The sequence below is a fragment of the Cajanus cajan genome, chromosome 1 (genome assembly GCF_000230855.2).
Source record: "Cajanus cajan strain Asha chromosome 1, NIPB_CcT2T_4, whole genome shotgun sequence".
Classification (NCBI taxonomy): domain Eukaryota; kingdom Viridiplantae; phylum Streptophyta; class Magnoliopsida; order Fabales; family Fabaceae; genus Cajanus; species Cajanus cajan.
Genome location: NC_138517.1, coordinates 14,735,599 through 14,758,144, shown reverse-complemented (window position 1 = coordinate 14,758,144; position 22,546 = coordinate 14,735,599). Strand labels below are relative to the sequence as shown.

The following is a 22,546-nucleotide window of genomic DNA, read 5'->3' as shown; positions in this document are numbered from 1 at the left end:
TTAAGTTGTGTATTTAATTTTTTAAATTATTATGACATTAAAATTATGTTTAGTTGGTAGGTATTTGTCATTTGAATTACTTTTATGACATTTTGATGCTTTTATTATTGAAAGTTTGGTACTATTATTTAAGTATTTGTAATTATTTTTATTTTAATATTTAGTATTATAAACCATTTTAACTATTGATAAATTTTAGTATGATAAAATTTAGCTTATAAATAAAAAATATTTTTTTCTTCTAATTTTATGTATTTTTATTTTTTAAAAATTTATTTTTTTGAACCATTATTTAGGCCCGCGGACCGGTCCGTTATCCGCGGATTTTGGCGGGCCGGATACGCACTTAAAAAATAAGTCCATTTATTTTACGGACCGGACTTATCCGACCCGTATAAAACGCGGGTTTTACGGACCGGGCTTTAAATGGGCCGGACTGGTCCGTATACCCACCCCTAGTCACCAGTGATGTAACAAGCTAACAAGGTGTACCTTAGGGTCACCAGTGATGTAACCAGGTGTGCCTTAGGGTCACCAGTGATGAATTGTGAAACTTCCGTATGGTGCCACATGCATGCATTTATGAGTCGAATCAATGACATCATAGCATGATAAATGAGTGTACATTTGATATTGATTATGTATGTATATTGTTTACATGTGACTTATATTTGTTGTGTGTGTGTGCTATCTAACCTTTATTTCTGCACCTGAAACTGAGTGAGATGTTTCTCACTCCCTTGTTGTTCTTGTATATGTTTAAATTATGTTGCAGGCGATCATCATCATGAGGATGTTGGTGATAAGGCTTAAGGCTTCAGTTGGGCATGCCCTGATAGGATGTGACATCGGGCATAGCTAGGCTTAGTTTGGGATATTAGTCTTAAAAGCCTTAATTTTCTTTTATTTTGTAATTTTGAACGTTCTTGATAAAAAACCAAAATATGTATCTTTGTCATATTATTTTTATTACATGATTTGGAAGTTATAAATTAATTCTTAACTAGAAGGCACTGACACCTTTGCTGGAATTAATCTATATTTTCTTTTATATAACTTCTTGAGTTTTGATACTTACGTGTTGATTTTTTTATGATTTATGAGTTACGAATGTGAATCTTCTACCTTATAATATTTGAGACAAATATTTCATCCATGAAAGAGGTTGTTAATTATGAAAGATTTTATTTACTCAAAAAGAGAAGAAAAAAAAATTGTTTACAATTATTGTGTATAAGTGTTGGGGTAGAGGGTGTCACAAATAACTATTGAGTTATAATTTCAATTCAATTCAAAGATTCAGATCACAAATAATAACCGAGAATTATATCTAACAAATATTGTAGTGTATCAATAATGATTTTTTGGATTAGTAGGTGTTTACGGTGGAATTAGTTTTACGGATTCTTTTTACTCGGACTAGCACAAGAAATGTTTCAATTTAGGTATTTTTAGTGTTTTTATAAATTTATGAAATGTAATGCAAGAGACAGAGTAGAAAGTTTTAATAATTGCTTGTTTCCAAATATTCGCTAATTATTATCAAGCAATAACATTCATGTATGTAAATATTCAAATGCACAGAATGAACAACACGTATGTTGGCAATACAAATCATGGCTCAATTCGCATGTTGATCAAATTACATTACACGTTGGAGCATATGAATCAAAGTATACAATTTCACTACGTGATTACAAGAAAAACAAGAAACTACACTAAATCTACTCCTATAAACAGAAAAGGGAAATGGCCGAGAAGCAATCATACCCGAAGATAATTCCTTGCACGAAAGCCATATGCGCAGGCGGAGAGTGCTTGAGAGTTTAGTTCTAGTATGAATTTTCCGACTCTCGTGATGGTATATGTTCCTCGTATTTATAGAGTTTAATCGATAGCAGTTAATTTCATGAGAATGTATCGTGGGCATGGATAACTGCTATCCACTACATTGCTTACATGGGCTTAATATAACTTCCCATAACTATCCTCCCACGTGTTTTTACTTCCTCGATCTACTTTTTAATAACCGCCTTGGTGTAATCGTACAAGAAACTTCTAACAACGTCTATTTTTCCCTTCGAGCATACCGTTATGCCACTCGAAATAATTCTTTTCGGTTTTGGACCTTTGTTGTTAGTAGGTGTCGACTTCGTAACGTCTTTCGAGGAATCTCATGTACTATTTCAACCCATGTAGTCTTTGAGTAGGCCTAACAAATGCCCCCCTAGGAATTCAGTCGTGGTGAGCATACTCTTACTGCGATGAGAGACTTGAATTCCTATCACGAATCATTCTTCAATTCTTCATCGAGATGGCTTAAGTGCTTGTCGTAACTTGACTTTTTGTTTCTTCGATGAAAACCTACCCTGATTCCGCATTTAATTCAAATGACCGTTTGATGGGACATTGATTGCCCTGACGGCGCGTGCTCATTTTTCCCCATAAATTTGTCTTTGAAGAAACGGTTTTGGCGGCTTGATTTGAATTGATATGAGTTAATATTTGAATTCACATGGACTCATTTTGACCTAAGGCCCGTTTACCTCGTTTAAGACTCTCTTTTTACCATAGAGTAAAGCCATTTTTACCATTTCACTTCCTTTGCACACAAGTTTCTTGCTTTCTTTTGCTCCGCTTCTTGATCTTCTTTTTCGGCGATCTCTCATTCATTCAAACGTTCTTTGCCATATTCGAATTTATTTCTTTGATCACATACGCATTTTTCGAGTATACTTGATCAATTATGAAGGGACCTTCCCACTTAGGAGACCACTTCCCAAAGTGCCGAGATTTTTGATCCATGGGAAGAATCACTTTTAATACTAAGTCACCAACTCGAAAACTACGCGCTTTGGCTCTCTTATTGTATGTTTTCTCGACTCTTTCCTTTTGTTGAACAAGGTTTTGCAATGCAATCAATCTTTCTTCCTCTAAAGAAACCAATTCATCATACATTAAATTCCAATAATCCTCAATAGGTAATTCATTTTGTTTCTGTATATGAATTGATTGCAAATTAATATCTATAGGAAGAATAGCCTCGTGCCCATACACCAGTTTATATGGGGTAGTTTTTGTAGCATCTCTTGGAGAATTTCTATAAGCCCATAGTACTTGAACAACAGTTTCATGCCAATTTCGAGGCTTGCTCGAGATATGTTTCTTTATTAAACCAATCACCACTTTATTAGCAGCTTCTACTTGATCATTTGCTTGTGCATAATATGATGTTGAAGTTATTAACTTAATTCCTCTCGATTGAGCATATTGAGCAAATTTTCGACCTATAAACACTGTGCCTTTATCTGTGGTGATTGTTTGAGGAATCCCAAACCTTGTTATAACATGATCTTCGACAAAATTAATTATGTCCTTTTGCTCGACTTCCTTTAAAGGAATAGCTTCAACCCATTTTGTGAAATAATCTATGGCAACCAAGATATATTTATGATTTTTCGAGGATGATGGATGTATTTGCCCTATAATGTCAATTGCCCAACCTCGAAATGGCCAAGGCTTAATAATCGAATGCAATTCACTTGCAGGTACCTTTTGTATTGGTCCATGTCTTTGACATTCTTCACAACTTTTTGCGAATTCGATACAATCTCTGATCATCGTTGGCCAATAGAAACCTTTTCTCGACAAGGTCCATTTCATCTTCTCACCTGCTTGATGTGCTCCACAGATGCCTTCATGTATTTCTGCCATAGCTATATAACTTTCATGACTCCCGAGACATTTAAACAAAACTCCATCGAAACCTCTTCTGTATAATTCGCTATTTAACAAGACATAATTGAGGGCTTGGAGTTTAATTTTTCTTTCGATTTTCATATTGGGATTTTGCAAGTATTCGACGATTTGCTTCTCCAATCCTGTTGACTTGGGGAAACTCTAGATGGCCTACCAATTCATTTTCTGTATGAATTAGAGACTCGAGACACTCCTTACTTACTTTATACCCTGATGCCACTTGAGCCAATTCATTTGCGATGGTATTCGAGTCTCGAGGAATATGTTGTAACTCAACTTCATCAAACGCGTTAAGTAACTGTACAACTCGAGTTTTGAATTTAATTATTATTTCGTTTAAACACTTATACTCTTGAGTTAGTTGTTTGATGACTGGTTGTGAATCACCTCGAATTGATACATTCCTAGCACCTAACTCTTTGAGAATTTCGAGTCCCGTTATGAGTGCCTGGTACTCAATTTCATTGTTCGAGTATCCTGTGTATGTTGTTAATGATAATTTAGTCGGGATCCCTTCGGGGGAAATGATTAACAGACCTATTCCAGTGCCTAATTCATGTTTCGAGCCATCGAAAAATAGTTGTCAGGGCTTAGTGGTTAAGTAAATAACTTCTTCAGTTTCTTTCGAGTGATCCGCAAGAAAATATGCAATTACTTGTCCCTTAGTTGCTTTTAACGGCTCGAAAGTTAATGAATATTCAGTTAACGTAAATGCCCATTTGCCAACTCGAGAATGTAAAACAGGTTTACACAACATATACTTAATCACATTACTTCGATAAAATATTACAACATCACAAGGCCTAAGATAATTTTTCAACTTTGTACAAGCAACATAGAGACTTAAACATAATTTCTCTAAAGGAGTATATCTAGTTTCTGCTCCTACTAACATTCGACTTAAATAATAATGACTCTCTCGATGCCATTATCATCATCTTGCGCCAGCATGCCCGCAATAGTCGAATCGCTAGCTAAGATATACAACTTTAGTTGCTTTCCTTTAGAGAGTGGTGTCAGCACTGGAGGATGAGTCAAATAAGCTTTGATTTCATCGAACGCTTTCTGGTGCTCTTCATTCCATCGAAATTATTGCTCCTTTTTCAGACGCAAAAGAGGAGAAAACACTTTAGTTTTGCCAGACAATTTCGATATAAATCTTCTCAAAAAGTTTACTTTACCTAGGAGAGATTGAAGTTCTTTCTTGTTTGATGGAGGTTTAGTCTCCATGATAGCTTTAGTCTTGTTTCTATCCACTTCGATCCCTTTCTGATGTATGACAAATCACAAAAACTCTCCCGCTGTAGCACCAAAAACACATTTTAGTGGATTCATCTTTAAACCATGTTTTCTCATTTTTTCAAAAGATAATTTTAAATGGCTTAGGTGATCCTCCTTTTGTTTCGACCCAACAATTATATCGTCAATATACACTTGTACAAACTTACCAATTAAATCATGAAATATCAAATTCATTGCCCTCTGATAAGTGGCACCTATGTTTTTTAATCCAAACGGCATCATCACCCATTCATAGACGCCTAAAGCACCTGGACATTGAAAAACAATTTTCGATATATCATTAGCTGCAATATAAATTTGGTTATATCTAGAATAACCATCAAGTAAACTCATAATTTCATTACATGCAGTAGCGTCTATCATAGTTTCAGCGATGGGCATAAGATACTCATCTTTTGGGGGTTGCTGTGTTGAGATCTCGAAAATCAATGCATACCCTGAGTTTTCCATTCTTCTTCATGACTGGCACGACATTCGATATCCACTCAGCATACCTCGAAGTTCTAATGAACTTTGCTTTTAGTAATCTCTCAATTTCTTCCTTGATTTTTCCGATTACTTCAGGAGCGAACTTTCGAGGGCTTTGCTTGACAAGTTTCTTTCCGGGAATCATGGGTAACCTATGTTCCACCAATCCTCGATCTAATCCCGGCATTTCATCATAATCCCATGCAAAGCAGTCTTTATAATCATGCAGTACTCGAATTAATTCCTCCTTTAATTCTCCTTGCAAGAGCTTGCTAATATAAGTTACCTTTCTATTTTCGATAGTTCCCAAGTTAATTTCCTCGAGTAGATCCTGAGATTCTAACTTATGTTCTTCCTTGGTTGCTCTTTCGAAACCCAACGGTGAATCATCGAAAATAAAATATAACTTGAGTTCTGACTCTTGCTCTTTGTCCTCTTTTAAATTTTCGACCTCCTGATCCATTTTAACTTTTGTTTTTTCATTTTCTTTTTCCTTCGAGACCTCCTGGTCCCTTTGATTTTTCTTTGTTTTTTGTTTTTCTTCGGCCAAAGTGGTCGTGCTATTTTTATCAGTCTCAACTTCATTTGACATTACTCCACTATCTTGAGCTTCCTCGGCCATGTTGGCCGTTCGATTGGCCATGTAGGCCGATATTCGAGCTAAGAAGCTCGAATAAGGATCTTCATCCTTCATTCCTCAATTGGAGCCGAATCTTTCTCGGCTCGAATCACAAAACCTCTCTTCACATCCTAGCAGAAAATCTTCTTCACTCCCTCTTCTTCATCCATAACTCCAGTATTGTAGGCATCGAAAGGCTTGGTCTTTGCAAATGCCGTTAATTGTTGATCGGCAAAGTACATACCTACCTCATATGCCTTCTGATCCGCCTCGAGGACTTCCAAACCTCCGTCATCATTCCAAAAGAAAATCTTTTGGTGTATTGTCGAAGGGACAGCTCCTACCCCATGAATCCATTCTCGTCCTAACAAGACGTTAAAGTTTGCCTTTGATGGAGTTACTATAAACATGGTAGTTCTCTTCACGCTTCCGATCTGAACATCAAGCAGAATCATACCCTCAGGGTGTGAAGACTTTCCTGCATAGTCCAAGATCAATATATTATGGGGCTTCAAATCAGCCATGGACTTCCCAAACCTCTTCAGCATTGTCCTAGGCAGGATATTCACAGCTGCACCTCCGTCAACCAAAACCTTATTCACCTCTTGCCCTTTGATCATCAAAGTTAGCAATAAAGGCTTAAGGTGACCTTTCATCTCTTCAGTGGGGGAATCGAATACAGCTGAATTAAATTTGGGGATAACCCTCGAGATCTGATTGATCCACACGATCTTGGACTCATAATTGGGATCATCGAAGAAATCTTCTCGATGAATGTCCTCTTGTTCATTTACAGACTCCATGGCCCTAGCGTACTCGGAAGGCAGAATTGATACTATCCCACAAATGTCTTCCAGAGAATCATCAAAACTGCTCTCGAAACAATCAGTTATCAGATCCTCATCATCCTCGATGAATTTTCGAGAGGATTCCCCCTTTTGAGGTACAGGAATCGAAAAACGGTTCCCTTTGAACCCTTCAAAGGTAGCCTTTCGCATCCTTTGCTGCCTCCTCCACTAAGTTTTGGTTAAGTTATTAAAGGGCTGACGAAAACCACGCCCATAACTTCCAGTCGAGAATCTACCAGGCCCTGCAGATATGTTTGAGAACTTTCCGGGAGTCCCTTGTACTGGATGACCAGCATAATTCATCACTTGCTTCCCTCAACCCATTCCACCAATCATTGGCCTTGGTGGGGCAGTCCATTTTCCTACAGGAACATTTGCATTCGGCACAAAAGTATTGCTGAATCTCGATGAGTTATACATTTCCATCTTTCCCACCGGAGCATTATACTGAGGCATGTGAACCTGCCTCATGGTTAACCCAGCACTCGATCCAGCATTAATCTTAGGATTTTCTCGAAGTTTCTCGGCTTTGTAGCTCCTCATCATTTCTGACTCCTCGAAAGCCTTAGCAGCAACTCTGTCGAAGACAACACTGCATCGAGGACACAACATAACCTCCCTATCAATCTCCTTTTTCTTTGATAAAAACTCGACTAAACTATCCTCTTCCTTCGGATAGATGGGTTCTTCCTCCTTAGCGAAGTCATCCATCTGTTCTTCGAGTTTCTCATCAGAAATAGGCTCGATATTTTTATCGTCCTCGATATTGACTTCAACCATGTTGCTTCCCATTGAGACTGGTTCCACATATCCAGTGTGAGCAGCAAATGGATCAGTATCCACTTTCATGTCTTTCTCCTCGAAAGCAAGGCGACCATCAGTGATCGCTTTCTCTATCATATCCCTAAAATGCACACAGTTATTAGTCCAATGACCATACATTTTGTGATATTTACAAAATTTCTTCCCTTTTCTTTGCTCGAATGGTGGAATTTTATGATTTTCTGGGAGTACAATTTGTTTATCTTTTAATAGGATATCAAATATCTTGTCTGCCTTAGTCACATCGAAACTATATCTCTTGGTCGAGTTCCCTTCTATATTATCCCCTGGTTTTAACATTTGACATTGATAAGTAGGACTAGGACACAATTCTGCTAAGTTAACCTCAAAATCCTCACTCGAAATCTCATAGTTAGCATCCTCACTTATCTATGCATTTTCTAAATAAGCTACCTTTTCTTTTCGAACAAACCTATCAAACTTTTTAAATCTTTCTTTTTCTAACTTAATTTGTTCGATCCTTCTTACCTTTTCTGCTAACTGAGCCATATCTCTCAACTGTTCATTTACCAATTTTTTACGTATTGAGAAATCTAACCCTGTTGCTGCAATCTTAACTAATTCATGCTCAGGTATATTAGTATAACATCGAGATTTTAATTGTCTGAATCTATTCAAATAGTCATCTAACGTTTCATGACTTTGTCTCTTAACGTTCATTAGATTGACTGTACTAACTTTCGTTTATTCCCTAAAGAAATGTTCATGAAAACTACCTTCCAATTGAACCCAAGTGTTTATCGAATTAGGAGGTAAAGTTATGAACCATGTAAAAGCATGCTTAGTCAGCGAACTCGGAAAATACTTCATTTTTAAATACTCATTGTTCGCTAAATCCCCACATTCGACTAGATACCTAGCTATTTGTTCGACTGTAGACTCAGTTAATTCTCCCGAAAATTTTGAAAACTTTGGGACCTTTGTCCCCCTAGGCAACTCTACTTGAGTTACGTGATCTAGAAATGGTGACACAAAGTAAGAACATTCATTTCGACCTAACTCGAAACCATGCCTGTTCAATATCCGTTCTACCATTTGATCCAAATTATCCTGAGGATTCCTATTAGGTCGAATTACATTTTGAGGAAAAGTTCCATTCTCTCCTAGATTTTCCATCTCGTTTAGATTTGCACTCATGGCTCTTGAAGGTGGTCCATCACCCAATTTATCTCCTATTTTGTTTATTAATTCATACAAAGGAGTCATTATATTATGCATTTGAGTTGACAACAAATTAACCATGTCATGATTACTATGGTCCATCTGTTGTCGAAGAGCCATCATGGCTTGATTACTAATCCCAGTGGGTACATAACTACCCTGACGAATCAAGGAACCTTCCTGACTTGTCCTTACATGTTGATATGGGTCTTGCATAACAAAACCTAAACCATTTGGTCCAGGATTATATCCCTGTGGGGATACGTGCATTTGCGGATTTGGTCCTAAGTAAGGAATTGGCATTTCGACATGTACGGGTTGGGTACTTCGCCAATTTGATGGCATACCCCAAGGATACTCCCTATTGACATTTGCTAGTTCCTGAGTTACATTAGTTTGCCTAGCTACATTTTCGAGTAACACAGGGGAAGATGCTGCCCCCTTGGTTACGTTAGTCACATTGTCAGGATTGGGATTCGCTTGTTCTACATCTACTTGATTATCATTGTTCGTTTCTCTCCTATTATTAGACATAGACATGGTTCTTCCACTCCTAAGTCTCATACAACATACATACCTAAAACTAGTCCAATTATGTGTTTATGATTTAAAATGTTGTCCCACCGGGCGTGCCAATTTGTTTACGGTGGAATTAGTTTTACGAATTCTTTTTACTCGGACTAGCACAAGAAATGTTTCAATTTAGGTATTTTTATAAATTTATGAAATGTAATGCAAGAGACAGAGTAGAAAGTTTTAATAATTGCTTGTTTTCCAAATATTCGCTAATTATTATCAAGCAATAACATTCATGTATGTAAATATTCAAATGCACAGAATGAACGACACGTATGTTGGCAATACAAATCATGGCTCAATTTGCATGTTGATCAAATTACATTGGAGCATATGAATCAAAGTATACAATTTCACTACGTGATTACAAGAAAAACAAGAAACTACACTAAATCTACTCCTATAAACAGAAAAGGGAAATGGCCAAGAAGCAATCATACCCGAAGACAATTCCTTGCACGAAAGCCATATGCGCAGGCGGAGAGTGCTTGAGAGTTTAGTTCTAGTATGAATTTTCTGACCCTCGTGATGGTATATGTTCCTCATATTTATAGAGTTTAATCGATAGCAGTTAATTTCGTGAGAATGTATCGTGGGCATGGATAACTGTTATCCACTACATTGCTTACGTGGGCTTAATATAACTTCCCATAACTATCCTCCCACGTGTTTTTACTTCCTCGATCTACTTTTTAATAACCGCCTTGGTGTAATCGTACAAGAAACTTCTAACAACGTCTATTTTTCCCTTCGAGCATACTGTTATGCCACTCGAAATAATTCTTTTCGATTTTGAACCTTTGTTGTTAGTAGGTGTCGACTTCGTAACGTCTTTCGAGGAATCTCATGTACTATTTCGACCAATGTAGTCTTCGAGTAGGCCTAACAGTATAAAAGTTTACAATGAAGTCAACCAGCTTCAAACTTGGGCTCTTGTGCATATTAACCTCAATTGTCGAATAATTTTATCAAAACTAAATTGATTAACGATTCGGTTAAGGTATCATGTTGATAAATTATTGATTGAACTAGTGAATTTCTAGTTGAACCGCATGAACTTATATGTATAATATATATATATATATATATATATATATATATATTATTTTTGTCGCATACTAAAATAATAGCCTAATTGGTTTGGTGATAAGTTGAATTGTTGAAAAATTTGGGGGTGTGAGTTTGAGTTTTTATTTTGTATGAATTATACATTTTATTTTATACTTGAACGATTTCTTACGAAGACCATAAAACATAGGACCCACACAACATGTGGACCACATACATCAATCCATGCACACAAAAAATGTTGGTATAAATAAGGTTTAAGTGAATTTGGTCCTGGGAGCTCACTAGGGTTAGGGCACACCTCAAGGCTCTATCAACACTTATATAAGTATTTATAGTTTACTAACTAATAAAATCCTTACATTGAGAGTAATTGAACCCACATCCTTTTAAGATATGAGTCATTTCCTTACCAACTGAACCAACATTTGTTAGATCAATTCACATAAATTTGTAACATGTGCAAACATGTTAGGAACAATTTTTAGCTTAACAATTTTTTACGAAATTCTATAATTTTAATATAGCATGATAGTTGTTTAAAAAATACATGATAATTTAATATTATTAGATAATAATGTAACTTTTTTTTTTTTTATACTGTAAGTATATTTAAATTATTTTTTAAGTTTAATATATAAATACATCTCTCCTCAAATGTCTCTAACCAACTGAAGTAGTCAAGTAGACTATTTGGTAAAATATTAAAAAAAAAAACTATTTGATAAAATCTTACTACCTTATTAAAACATTATTTATTAACGCATTTAATGTTTTCACATAATTTATGCATTTTTATTTTATTTTGTTTAAGAAAAAGCCATTTGCATTTTCCCCCTCCCTCTCTCCCCCATAAACATAAACCCCTTTGTGGTTTGAGTCGCGAGAGAGGAAGCACGAGTTGAGAGAGTTCAGATGGGAACATCAGTGCAGGTAACGCCTCTGTGTGGAGTGTACAATGAGAATCCTCTCTCTTATTTGGTCTCCATTGATACCTTCAACTTCCTTGTTGACTGTGGCTGGAACGACCACTTCGACCCTTCCCTCCTTCAACCCCTCTCTAGGTCTCTCTCTCAACCAAACCCTTTTTTATTTTTATTTTTATTTTTTATTATTATTATCTTTTCTTGCATTTTATGATCTACCCTTTCTAAGGGAGCCTAAAAAGATTGATTTTTTTTTTCTTTCATGTGGGTATCTTTGTTTCAAACCCCCTTCATTGCTTCATAATGTGATGTGGTTTTCAGCTCCAAAGTATTGGCTAGTGACGTAGTGGAGTTATAGTTGGGGCAATAGAAACTAGAAAAAAGAAAAAAAAAATGTTTTTTTGTTGTTGTTGTTATGGGGTGGGGTTATAATTGTGAATGGAAATGAAATTGATGTTTAAGGCATGTTTGTGGTGGAAAGATTGATTTTTATTATGTGGGTATATTTGTCTCAAACCCCCCTTCATTGTTTCAAAATATTTTGTGATTTTCAGTTCCTAAGAATTGTTGTTGAGGCCATAGAACTAGAAAGAAGAAGAAAAGAATAGTAGTTTTACTTATTTATTTATTTATTTTGTGGGACGGGATTATAATTATGAATGACAATGAAACTTGTGTTTTGGGCATGTTTGTGTTTTGTTGTTACCTATGATTTCTTGTTGAGGTTGTGTGGTTGGCATGTAGGGTAGCATCAACCATAGATGCAGTCTTGCTTTCACATCCGGATACACTTCACCTTGGTGCACTCCCTTATGCCATGAAGCAGCTTGGACTATCGGCCCCTGTTTATTCAACTGAACCTGTCTACAGATTGGGCCTTCTCACTATGTATGACCAATACCTCTCAAGAAAGGTGGAATTCCATTCTAGTTTGTTTGGTTTTGCTGTTAAAAGGAGGATTTTTGTGCTTGTTGGTTTGCAGGATGTTGGATCTCTCATATCCTTTTCTTTGTGCTTGTCTTTTTAGTGACCAAATAGAATTTGGAAAATGTTTGTTAAGATGGTTAGGTTGAGAATTGAGATACCTCATTCTTTTGTAGCAAGTATCAGAATTTGATCTGTTCACGCTGGACGATATTGATTCTGCTTTCCAGAGTGTAACGAGGCTAACGTACTCTCAGAATCATCATCTCTCAGGTAGGCATTTGAACAATTGTTAGAATGTGATGCGCTGAAGTGGTGGTATTCATTTTGTTTAACTCCATTCTTCCACCTCCGTATTCTCTCCGACTCCTCCCTGCAGTTGACTTTGCACATAGTATAGGCTAGTTTCTGAACCATAATACCGTTCAAACCTCTATTTATTGTAATGAAATTTTCTATTGCTGACATTTACTTTAAGTTCATTAGGATTAGGAAATCCAAAGTTCCCTCCAAACTGAAATCTAACATCTGGGCAGCTCTCTCGAAGCTAAGGATATTTCTCATAGGGGAGCTGAAGATGTAAAACACTTGGTTTGGGGAGACCAACTTAAAGTGGTCTATTCCCTGAAGTTGAGAGTTTTAGCAGGTTAATGGCCAAAGTTGATGCCGTTTAGGATAATTTCCTAGATGTTGAAGGAGTTGTTATCCTAATTTTTTATGTTTATTACCAGGCTATATAGTGAAAATATTATTCTCACTTTTCTTGATTATTTTTATTTGGTAAACAGAGCCCTGAATGATAACAATTTCACATATTTTTCATGTCTGGTGTTTAGAATTATTTGCAAGAGCAATATATACTTTTTGACTTTTTGTTAACGAGTAGAAGGATTTAAAAAAAATCAATTTATTTGTGAAATGTGAATGGACCTCAATTTCAAATATTTTGGTGCTTTGAAAGTAAATTTAGTAATCATGTAAATCCACTAATTCAAAGTACCCTGTTAGTTTGGTTTTAAAAAAAATCAACACATTTTTTTAGTACCTATTGTCTAAACAGTTTACAGATGGTATGGAGTATTTATCCATGCCTCAGAAGTTAGAATGATATAAATGCACAATATGATTGGTGGTGTGGAATTAAAACATGTTATCAATTCAACACTTTTATGAAATAGGGTATGGACGTATGGTGACCCCAACCTTCAATATAACCTTGTTGGTCAATGTTCTTTTAGAGCACCTCTGATTCTGATATGCTTTCATGTTTCACTACTTAATAACCCCCCTCCCTCATTTTAGTTGTGTTAGCTTTAATGACATTTTAACCACCTCTAGGCAAGGGAGAAGGAATTGTGATTGCACCTCATGTTGCTGGCCATCTTTTGGGAGGCACTGTTTGGAAAATTACAAAGGATGGTGAGGATGTCATATATGCTGTTGATTTTAATCATCGGAAGGAAAGGTAAATTATCCATTGTTAAATTTGATCTTATATATCTTTTGAGAGAAAAAGAAAGCTACTTATCAATCTAATTTTTATTAGGCATTTGAATGGAACTGTTCTAGGTTCTATGGTGCGGCCAGCTGTTCTAATAACTGATGCTTACAATGCTTTGAACAATCAGCCTTACAGACGTCAAATGGACAAAGAATTTGGAGGTAACCAACGGAGATGGACTTTTTCATTTTTTGTTTTCTGAATTGCTGTTTTGAGAAAACTGAAATATTTTATGCCGGTACATTCACTGATGAGGCAAGCATGTACTTCAATCTTGATTAAGAAATGAAAAAAAATACTGTTTAGGATTTATGTGCTTTGGTTATTCTGTTCATATATCTTGTTGATTATTTAGATAGCTTAAAGAAGACTCTAAGGTCAGGTGGCAATGTATTACTACCTGTTGACACTGCTGGACGAGTGTTGGAACTTATTCTGATGTTGGAATCGGTCAGTTCAGGATGTGTGCTTCTACCTTCTTTCTACTTTTTTCCCCTGCACTATATGTGTGAGCTAATATCAGATCTTGGTTATTGCAGTATTGGTCTGATGAAAACTTGAACTACCCGATATACTTTCTTACATATGTTGCATCCAGCACAATTGATTATGTGAAGAGTTTCCTTGAGTGGATGAGTGATTCCATAGCGAAGTCTTTTGAAAAAACTCGTGAAAATATATTTCTTTTGAAGTAAGTGGTCTCATCCTTAACTTAAAGTTGGAGTAAGATATTCATATGTCAATTGTTTATTTATATATTGTTTTTTGGCTCTCAGGAATGCTATTAACACCTACTTACTGCATGACATGTTAAACCTATGATTACTTGAGTTTCTTGAGATATCTAAAATAAAGGTTTTCTTTGCTTTGAAAACCTAATGTTTTCACAATTTAAGGATATCTAACGAATCATTAATCTCTCCTTATATGAATGCTAATGTTGTCTTCTGTCAAAAACTACAATGCTTGTACATGCAGGAATGTCACCCTTCTGATTAACAAGACTGAACTAGACAATGCTCCAGAGGGTCCAAAGGTTAAATAATTTTTATGCTTATTTTTCATCAGATCAACTTCCTTACCGACTCTAACACATGTACCTTCCACAGGTTGTTCTAGCATCCATGGCAAGTTTGGAAGCAGGTTTTTCTCATGATATATTTGTTGAGTGGGCCAATGATGTAAAAAATCTTGTGCTTTTTACCGAAAGGGGCCAGGTATATTCTTTAAAAAAATATTTTTTTCCTTTATTTACATGTTTCAATATGAAGTATGAACATTGTTTTAGCTTTTCTGGAGGCACCAAAGATCAAAATAGTGAGAGAAAAATTTTGTGTTTACTTTTGCAGTTGCTAGTTACTGTATTGCTCTATAAAACATTCTCTTTTGCATGTACCAATGAATGTGAGACCTACTTTGACACTGGTCCTTGACCCCTTGTGAATATAAAGTAATGTTGTTCATAAGTTGTTTATAAGGTGTTTCTAAAGTAATGTGGCATGGTCTCGGGCATCGATTTTTCCGCTGTGAAAATAGCAGCAAAAACCAGCTTAATCATACTTTTGGAATGGAGCTTTTTCTGTTGGCCATCAGGATGGTGCTTGAGTTTAATTCTCGCCTATTTGTAATATACAATATACCTTGAATTCTTCATTCCCTCTCTTGTCTGCACTAGTATAATGCTTATGATTGAAACACCCCTTTCTTTGTATCCATTTGGATGTCTTTTTATTGTAGCATTTGAGGTGATACAATCCTGGTTTAAACTAATCTGCATCTGTTTGGACACAGTTTGCCACACTAGCTCGTATGCTTCAAGCTGATCCACCACCAAAAGCTGTCAAAGTCGTTGTGTCCAAGCGGGTTCCTTTGGTTGGGGATGAACTAATTGCCTATGAAGAGGAGCAAAATCGAATTAAAAAAGAAGCTTTAAAAGCCAGTCTTATGAAAGAGGAAGAGTTGAAAACATCTCATGGGGCTGATAATAATACTAGTGATCCAATGGTCATTGATTCCGGCAATAATCATGTATCAGCTGAAGGTATGAGTTGTGTATATTATCTTGAATCTATTCTTTTGAAGCGCTAACATAAATTTGGTGCTGTTTTCTTGTTAAACGTGTGGGATAAGGCTTTGTTAATTTTCTTGTTAAATGTAATTAGGTAATCGGATTTAATCATTTCATATTCATGTAATAATTATCTTTCCTGCTTAACTTTCTCATTGAGTTGTGTCATGTATATTTGAAAATTTCTATGGTTATAGAGATGAACTTTTTGTCTTCAACTGGTTGAGTCTTGATATTTAATGGACATTCTGTGTTTTAAAATAAAAGACTACCATATCAACACATTAAACAATATTGAATTGTCTTTGACACATTATTCATCATTTTATGAACTTTCTAATGCGATATTATTATGTAGTTTGTGTCTAATATAAATCATGTCATATTTACCATAAATAAACATATAAGTATGAATTTGTCTATTATTATGCATATCTTGAAAACTTTTTGGACATTTTTTAATGTTTTATTAGTGCTTACAATTTTTATAAAGTTTCTTCAGTAATTTGATTTGCATTTGTAGTGGCTGGTACACGAGGTGGAGGATACCGGGACATATTTATTGATGGATTTGTTCCCCCTTCGACAAGTGTTGCTCCAATGTTTCCCTGTTATGAGAATACATCAGAGTGGGATGATTTTGGTGAAGTCATAAATCCAGATGATTATGTAATTAAGGATGAAGACATGGACCAGACAGCAATGCATGTAAGTTTATATTTTAAAACATCTATACCTCCAAGTTTCAATATGTAAGTTTAGCTTCTATACTTCAACCCTATGTTATTAATTTAATGATACTTTATTATCGTTTTTCCTATTTCTATCAGGTAGGAGGTGATATAAATGGAAAACTAGATGAAAGTGCTGCGAGTTTGATACTTGATACAAAGCCATCAAAAGTCGTATCTGATGAGAGGACTGTAAGCAGCAGTTTTATTTTATTTTTAATTTTCCTGCTTCTTATGAATAGTGTGTGAATATATTATTGTTCAGAAATTGATTAGATGAACCAAGTTGAATCTTTTTAATTTTGCCTTCATTTTTGCATTTTGAATATCATTAAATTTTATGACTTTCCCAAAGACTTAATCTATCGGTTCGTGAGATTTTACAGAATGATATTTGTTCTTCACCAAACCAGTTATTTGTTCCATAATTGTATTTGTGTCTTTGTTCTATGTTTATCTGACAGGCATCTTATGTTATTTCCCTATAAGAAATCAAACAGAATATAGATGTAATTGGTTAGAGTTGTAAACACACCATGGTTTCTCATGATTCAAAACTGTTGTGTGCGTTTTAATTTTTATCATGCTCTGCAGCTCTTGTGATCCATTCCTCTTAATTGGCTGTGAAACACATTAGATGGGGAGCATAAGTGTGAGACATTGAAGCTTAATTTATTTATTGATGTACAGATGCATTTCTTGTTTTTCTAGTATCTAGTGTTTATTTGTCTACGTGTGAATCTTAAATCTGCCGAATCTACATTTGATGGTGTAATGTGTTGATATTATTTTTTTTCCAGGTGCAAGTCAGGTGTTCGTTGGTGTACATGGATTTTGAAGGACGTTCAGATGGAAGATCCATTAAAAATATTCTATCTCATGTGGCTCCCTTGAAGCTGGTATATATCTCTTTGATGCTTTTCAGTTAATTGAAGCACATCATTTAAACTTCTGTAAATTATATTTGGATGTTCATATTTTTGGGGAATGGGACAGCCCCATCCAGGTAGTTTATCTTGCCACCTTTAAAAGCTATTGTATCTTGAGCAAAGTAATACTTTAACCCTCTGCCCTCTGGCTACAGTTGAGTGGTGGCTATTAGAAAAGTTTCAGAGAAAAGAAAATGTTACTGATTGAAAACTTAACTTGAATGAATTACAAGATGTAAGCAACTATATATAGTTGCTGAAGAGTACAAGAGAAACTATCTAACAACTAGCGTGCATAACAAGTAACTAACCTACTGAAAGTGATAGTGTTTAGTGACAGGTGTCTCTTTCAGTTGCAACCAATACAGAGTACAACAAATGATAGAAACAGACTATGTCATCAGACTGGACATACAGACCATATATTGAAACAGAATACTAAGCAAAAGAAAGAGTAAAATCCTATACTTTAATAATGGCCAGGAATTAGGATTTTAGATGGCTAGTGTCCTAGTGTTATAGATAGAGGAGCTGGAAAATATATGTAAATTGTGGGCTTATGTGGTGGGTTTTTGTGGGTTGGAAAGCTGAGTAACTCAAGGTTGTAATGTTTGGAAGGGTAGCCATCAAAGGCAATTTCATTGTTTGAGATCGAACAGTTTTAAGACAAGTGTGAAGAACAATGAATTATGTGTTTCTTTCAAACCTAACCCAGGTTCCATTGATTCCCTTCTAAAACCTTGAGTTTCCCTTTCTGGCCATAGGCAAGTCGTCCAATTCCCCTTAATACACTTGAGCTTCAGAACTTCAACCATAGCCTTCCCCACTTCAGATGAATTTTTCCATTAATATTGAGTATATAGATGCTAAAAACACTTTATTTGTTAGCAGTGTCATTTAAGATTTGCCTGTTTCTGTCTCTTTTATAGTAAAGCAGGGTAAACCAGAGAAAACAGAGCATATTAGGGGTTCCCATGGGTGCGTACAATCACAATATGGTATTTACTATTTACTGTAGATTAAACAGAAGAGGCTCTCTTTTGACATGATTGTGTCGTATCATCACTTGATCCTGGGAAACTCAGTGTGAGAAAATCTCAGATGGTCTATATAGTTATAGCAGAAACGCTTTCTTGTTAACACATGGCCATGCAATACCCCGTGATTGCTTATGTGGCATTCAGATGGCAATGTGGCTTCAATGGTTGTATATTTTTAGCCAAAATTTTCCAGATTTCCGTGTCTTCCGGATTATCCAATGCTCTGCATTAAGTATAAGATATTCAGCATCGGTCCAATCACAAAGCGATCAATCCTGGGTTTTCCTGACAAATGACCAGGACTGGGTATTTGGACTGATTTGTCCTGTTTAATACTTGGCCCGCAAAACCCAAATTTTATACGAGCTAGACAAGTCCGGTCTGCAAAATAAATGGACTTTTTTTTTTTCAAGTCCGTATCTGGCCTATCAAAACCTGTAGATAAACGAATTGGTCTGTGTGGGTTTAAATAATGATTTGAAAAAATAATTTTTTTAAAAATGCATAAAACTAGAAGAACAAAAAAATCTTTTTATTTTTAAGCTAAAATCCATCACACTAAAATTCACCAATATTTAGGATGGTCTCAAACACTAAATATTTAGCACTCCTCTTCTCAATTCCAAATGAGGTGAATTTTCTGAGGAAACATAATTTCTCTTTAACTTTTTCCTTCCCTGCTTCCAAATGGTCGCTAAATAATTGTGCATAAACAACACTTATCACTAGATATCATTACAACTTACCGAGGTTGGTAATTTGGTAAACCTAAAATTAGAGTACCAATATCAAATAAGAAAAATTTTGGTGGAGCAAATTGCCCTTGACTAATATAAAACTGTACCGGGGTCCTTAAATATTTTTAAAGTCATTTCAAATTAATTCCTGTAAATGATGACGGTAATATAAATTAATCCCTCATGATTGTGAAGTATAGACACAAAAAAAGTAAACATTAGACAAGAAGGGGACAACTTTATCCCTCAGACTAATTTGCTCCTGCCAAATTTGTAGTTTATTTGATAGACTAATTTAGTAGTTTAGACTAAATTTTGTCGACTAATGAAAGAATTATCTTACACTTAAATTATCGAAGGCTGAACTCGGTATCAAGGAACTGTGTGTCAGGATACATGTACCATATCAATTTGACACACATGGCATAGTAAGCATTCTTTGCATGTATGTTTTCTAATTGCTTCACAGTATTTAGCATTTTAACTATTATGATCCAGTTGACTCTGATATATGATATTAATTTAAGGAACAAAATTATAATGTATCCTTTTTATATCATTTGCCACTTTTTAATATCATGCATGATGATGAATACTTGATGATTTTCCGGGAAGGTTTTGGTGCATGGGTCAGCTGAGGCTACAGAGCATCTGAAGCAGCACTGCCTAAAGCATGTTTGTCCTCACGTTTATGCTCCCCAAATTGAAGAGACAATTGATGTTACCTCTGATTTATGTGCTTATAAGGTACAATGATGTCAAATTTCATGCATTTGGAAAACAGCTCTACACATCATCGAAGTTAATCATGATGTGCTTTCTTGGTATAGGTGCAACTATCTGAGAAGCTAATGAGTAATGTACTCTTCAAAAAGGTAAACAATTGATGTCTGAACTGTTTCAGTTTATATACTCACCTGTTATTTATCATGTTGAATAGCAACAACCAATCATTTTCCCACTAGTTGGGGAATTCATATTTTCATTAACGAATATATATTCAACTACAGCTGGGAGATTATGAAATAGCTTGGGTTGATGCTGTAGTAGGGAAGACAGAAAATGACACTCTTTCGCTGCTCCCTGTCACCGGAGCAGCTCCTCCCCATAAATCTGTTCTTGTTGGTGATGTGAAATTGGCAGATATCAAACAGTTTCTCTCTAGCAAGGGTGTCCAGGTACTTGTTCAGTTCGAGTCACCGATTCAGATTGTCTATTAGTACATGCAGTGATTTCCATTTCATTTCCCTAGCAGACATGCAAATAGTGGAATTGATCTTGTTTAAGCCGATGAAAAATGGGTGAAAATGTTGTTTACCATGTGTGAAAAAAAGTGTTACACTGAATATATTCTTTATGAAAAAATATATTTTAACACCATTAACTTTATAGGTGGAATTTGCTGGAGGGGCTTTGCGTTGTGGTGAATATGTAACTCTTAGGAAAGTTGGGGATGCAACACAGAAGGCAAGTGCTTCTTCTAAACATTTGTTAATTTCGTGCATCCTGAAGAAACTGATCATTTTTTAATATAGATGAGACTGTCCAGTTTTATGATCAAGATTCTGATCTATTAAGATGATTTCTTTCTCTAATAGGGTGGTGCTTCTGGTGTTCAGCAAATCGTTATTGAAGGTCCTCTTTGTGAAGATTACTATAAAATCCGCGACTATCTCTATTTACAGTTTTATTTGCTTTAGTTTGGTTGGAGTAGTGCAATGGCTAATCATGATCTTCTTTCCTTCCCTGCCCTATTTTGTGTGAACATCACACTCTGGAGTTGTCTTTCAAATAAGGTAGTAAATAGTTGAGTAGCAGTGCTGGGACAGTTGTGAACCGGGTTAATTTTGGTAGCCATTTGAACAAAAAGATTCACTGGGACACTGGCATCTGATGTTTTCGATGAAGAAATCATCGTTGCATCATTTTTTGTATAGCTATTTTACCTTGGATATGCATCAACCATCATGGATTCTGGGGAATGTAAACTTCTCTGCAGACAGATACTTTTCAAGTGTGCTTGCTCTCTGTACAATCATAGAAAAGGAAATGTAATTTGTTCCTCTTGTGCAGGCTTCAGATTTTGAAAGGGTAGTCATGTGTCAGTTGGCATCTATCTCCACTTGTAGTTTTTTTCACACTGAAGTGAAATTACTGACATAAAATGAATGTAGAGATTATCCCTTTTAATTTGGCTATTATCATTCAACAGAACAATCTAGATTAATGTCTCTACTTTTGTTCTGAATTTTGATTTGTTCATCCCCATGTGCCGTGTGACCCAAAACATACAATATCTTGATCAATGTCTAATAGCACTTACTGAATATTTATGCACCTTTGAATGTCTCTGGAAATAGTTTTTTGCAGACATGACTTCTATTTGTTAAGTATAATTTAAAAATTGATGGAAGTTAATTTCAAGAGCACCATATAAATGCTATTAACACGTTTTTATCGATTAAAGAGAAGCTAAGACAAACCCTGCAGGTTTCCCACCGTCATGTGTGTAATGGAGATGGATAGTTTGTGGGGGTAATATTGTAACATTCCAAATTTTATACAATAGTTAATTATTATTTCTATATTTATGAAAATTATTTTTTTTATAGTTATTAATTAATAAAAAGGGTTTTTATAGAATATTTTAGAGATTTTAATAATTGATTATTATTTATTTTTAATATTTATGGAGATTATTAAAGGAATTTTATAATTAAAAATAATAAAAATATTATTTTGGTATTTTGAAGGCTCAGAACAGGCCGTTTCAAATTTTTAAAGAGACTTGTTTTTGTTGGCGCAGAATGGGTCGTTTCAAGCTACTTAAAGTACCTGAAGACCATAGTTGAGAACGGGACGTTCCAATTATGGTCATTGTGAATAAATATCAATTCCAGAACGGGGCGTTCTGGTCTTGAGAACGGACCGTTCTAGTTGTAAATTTTGCACATCACGAAATGGATCTAGAACGGCCCGTTCCGGATTCAGAACGGGCCATTCTGGTCAATCCAGACTTCTATAAATAGGAAGGAGGGGTTGTGAA

The 22,546-nt window shown here is 35.4% G+C and overlaps 1 protein-coding gene across 1 annotated transcript; it reads left to right on the top strand.

Annotated features, from left to right (window-relative positions):
* Positions 1 to 11,473: 11,473 nt before the first annotated feature.
* On the top strand, positions 11,474 to 21,748 carry CPSF100 (cleavage and polyadenylation specificity factor 100). Its single transcript, XM_020361884.3, has 18 exons — positions 11,474 to 11,708; positions 12,315 to 12,483; positions 12,671 to 12,767; positions 13,833 to 13,959; positions 14,041 to 14,156; positions 14,351 to 14,445; positions 14,535 to 14,686; positions 14,974 to 15,031; positions 15,105 to 15,212; positions 15,787 to 16,036; positions 16,587 to 16,771; positions 16,894 to 16,986; positions 17,595 to 17,693; positions 20,116 to 20,247; positions 20,331 to 20,375; positions 20,511 to 20,678; positions 20,893 to 20,967; positions 21,099 to 21,748. Exons 1-18 carry the CDS (start codon positions 11,560 to 11,562, stop codon positions 21,198 to 21,200), a joined length of 2,220 nt encoding a protein of 739 aa, XP_020217473.2. The 5' UTR covers positions 11,474 to 11,559; the 3' UTR covers positions 21,201 to 21,748.
* Positions 21,749 to 22,546: the final 798 nt, after the last annotated feature.

What these genes read in the sequence shown, in the direction of transcription:
- CPSF100 (XM_020361884.3), top strand. Translation starts at nt 11,560, where the DNA reads ATGGGAACATCAGTGCAGGTAACGCCTCTGTGTGGAGTGTACAATGAG. An exon ending in TTATTCTGATGTTGGAATCG is followed by an intron (nt 14,446 to 14,534) that starts GTCAGTTCAGGA and finishes TGGTTATTGCAG; the next exon opens with TATTGGTCTGATGAAAACTT. An exon ending in CTGATTTATGTGCTTATAAG is followed by an intron (nt 20,248 to 20,330) that starts GTACAATGATGT and finishes TTCTTGGTATAG; the next exon opens with GTGCAACTATCTGAGAAGCT.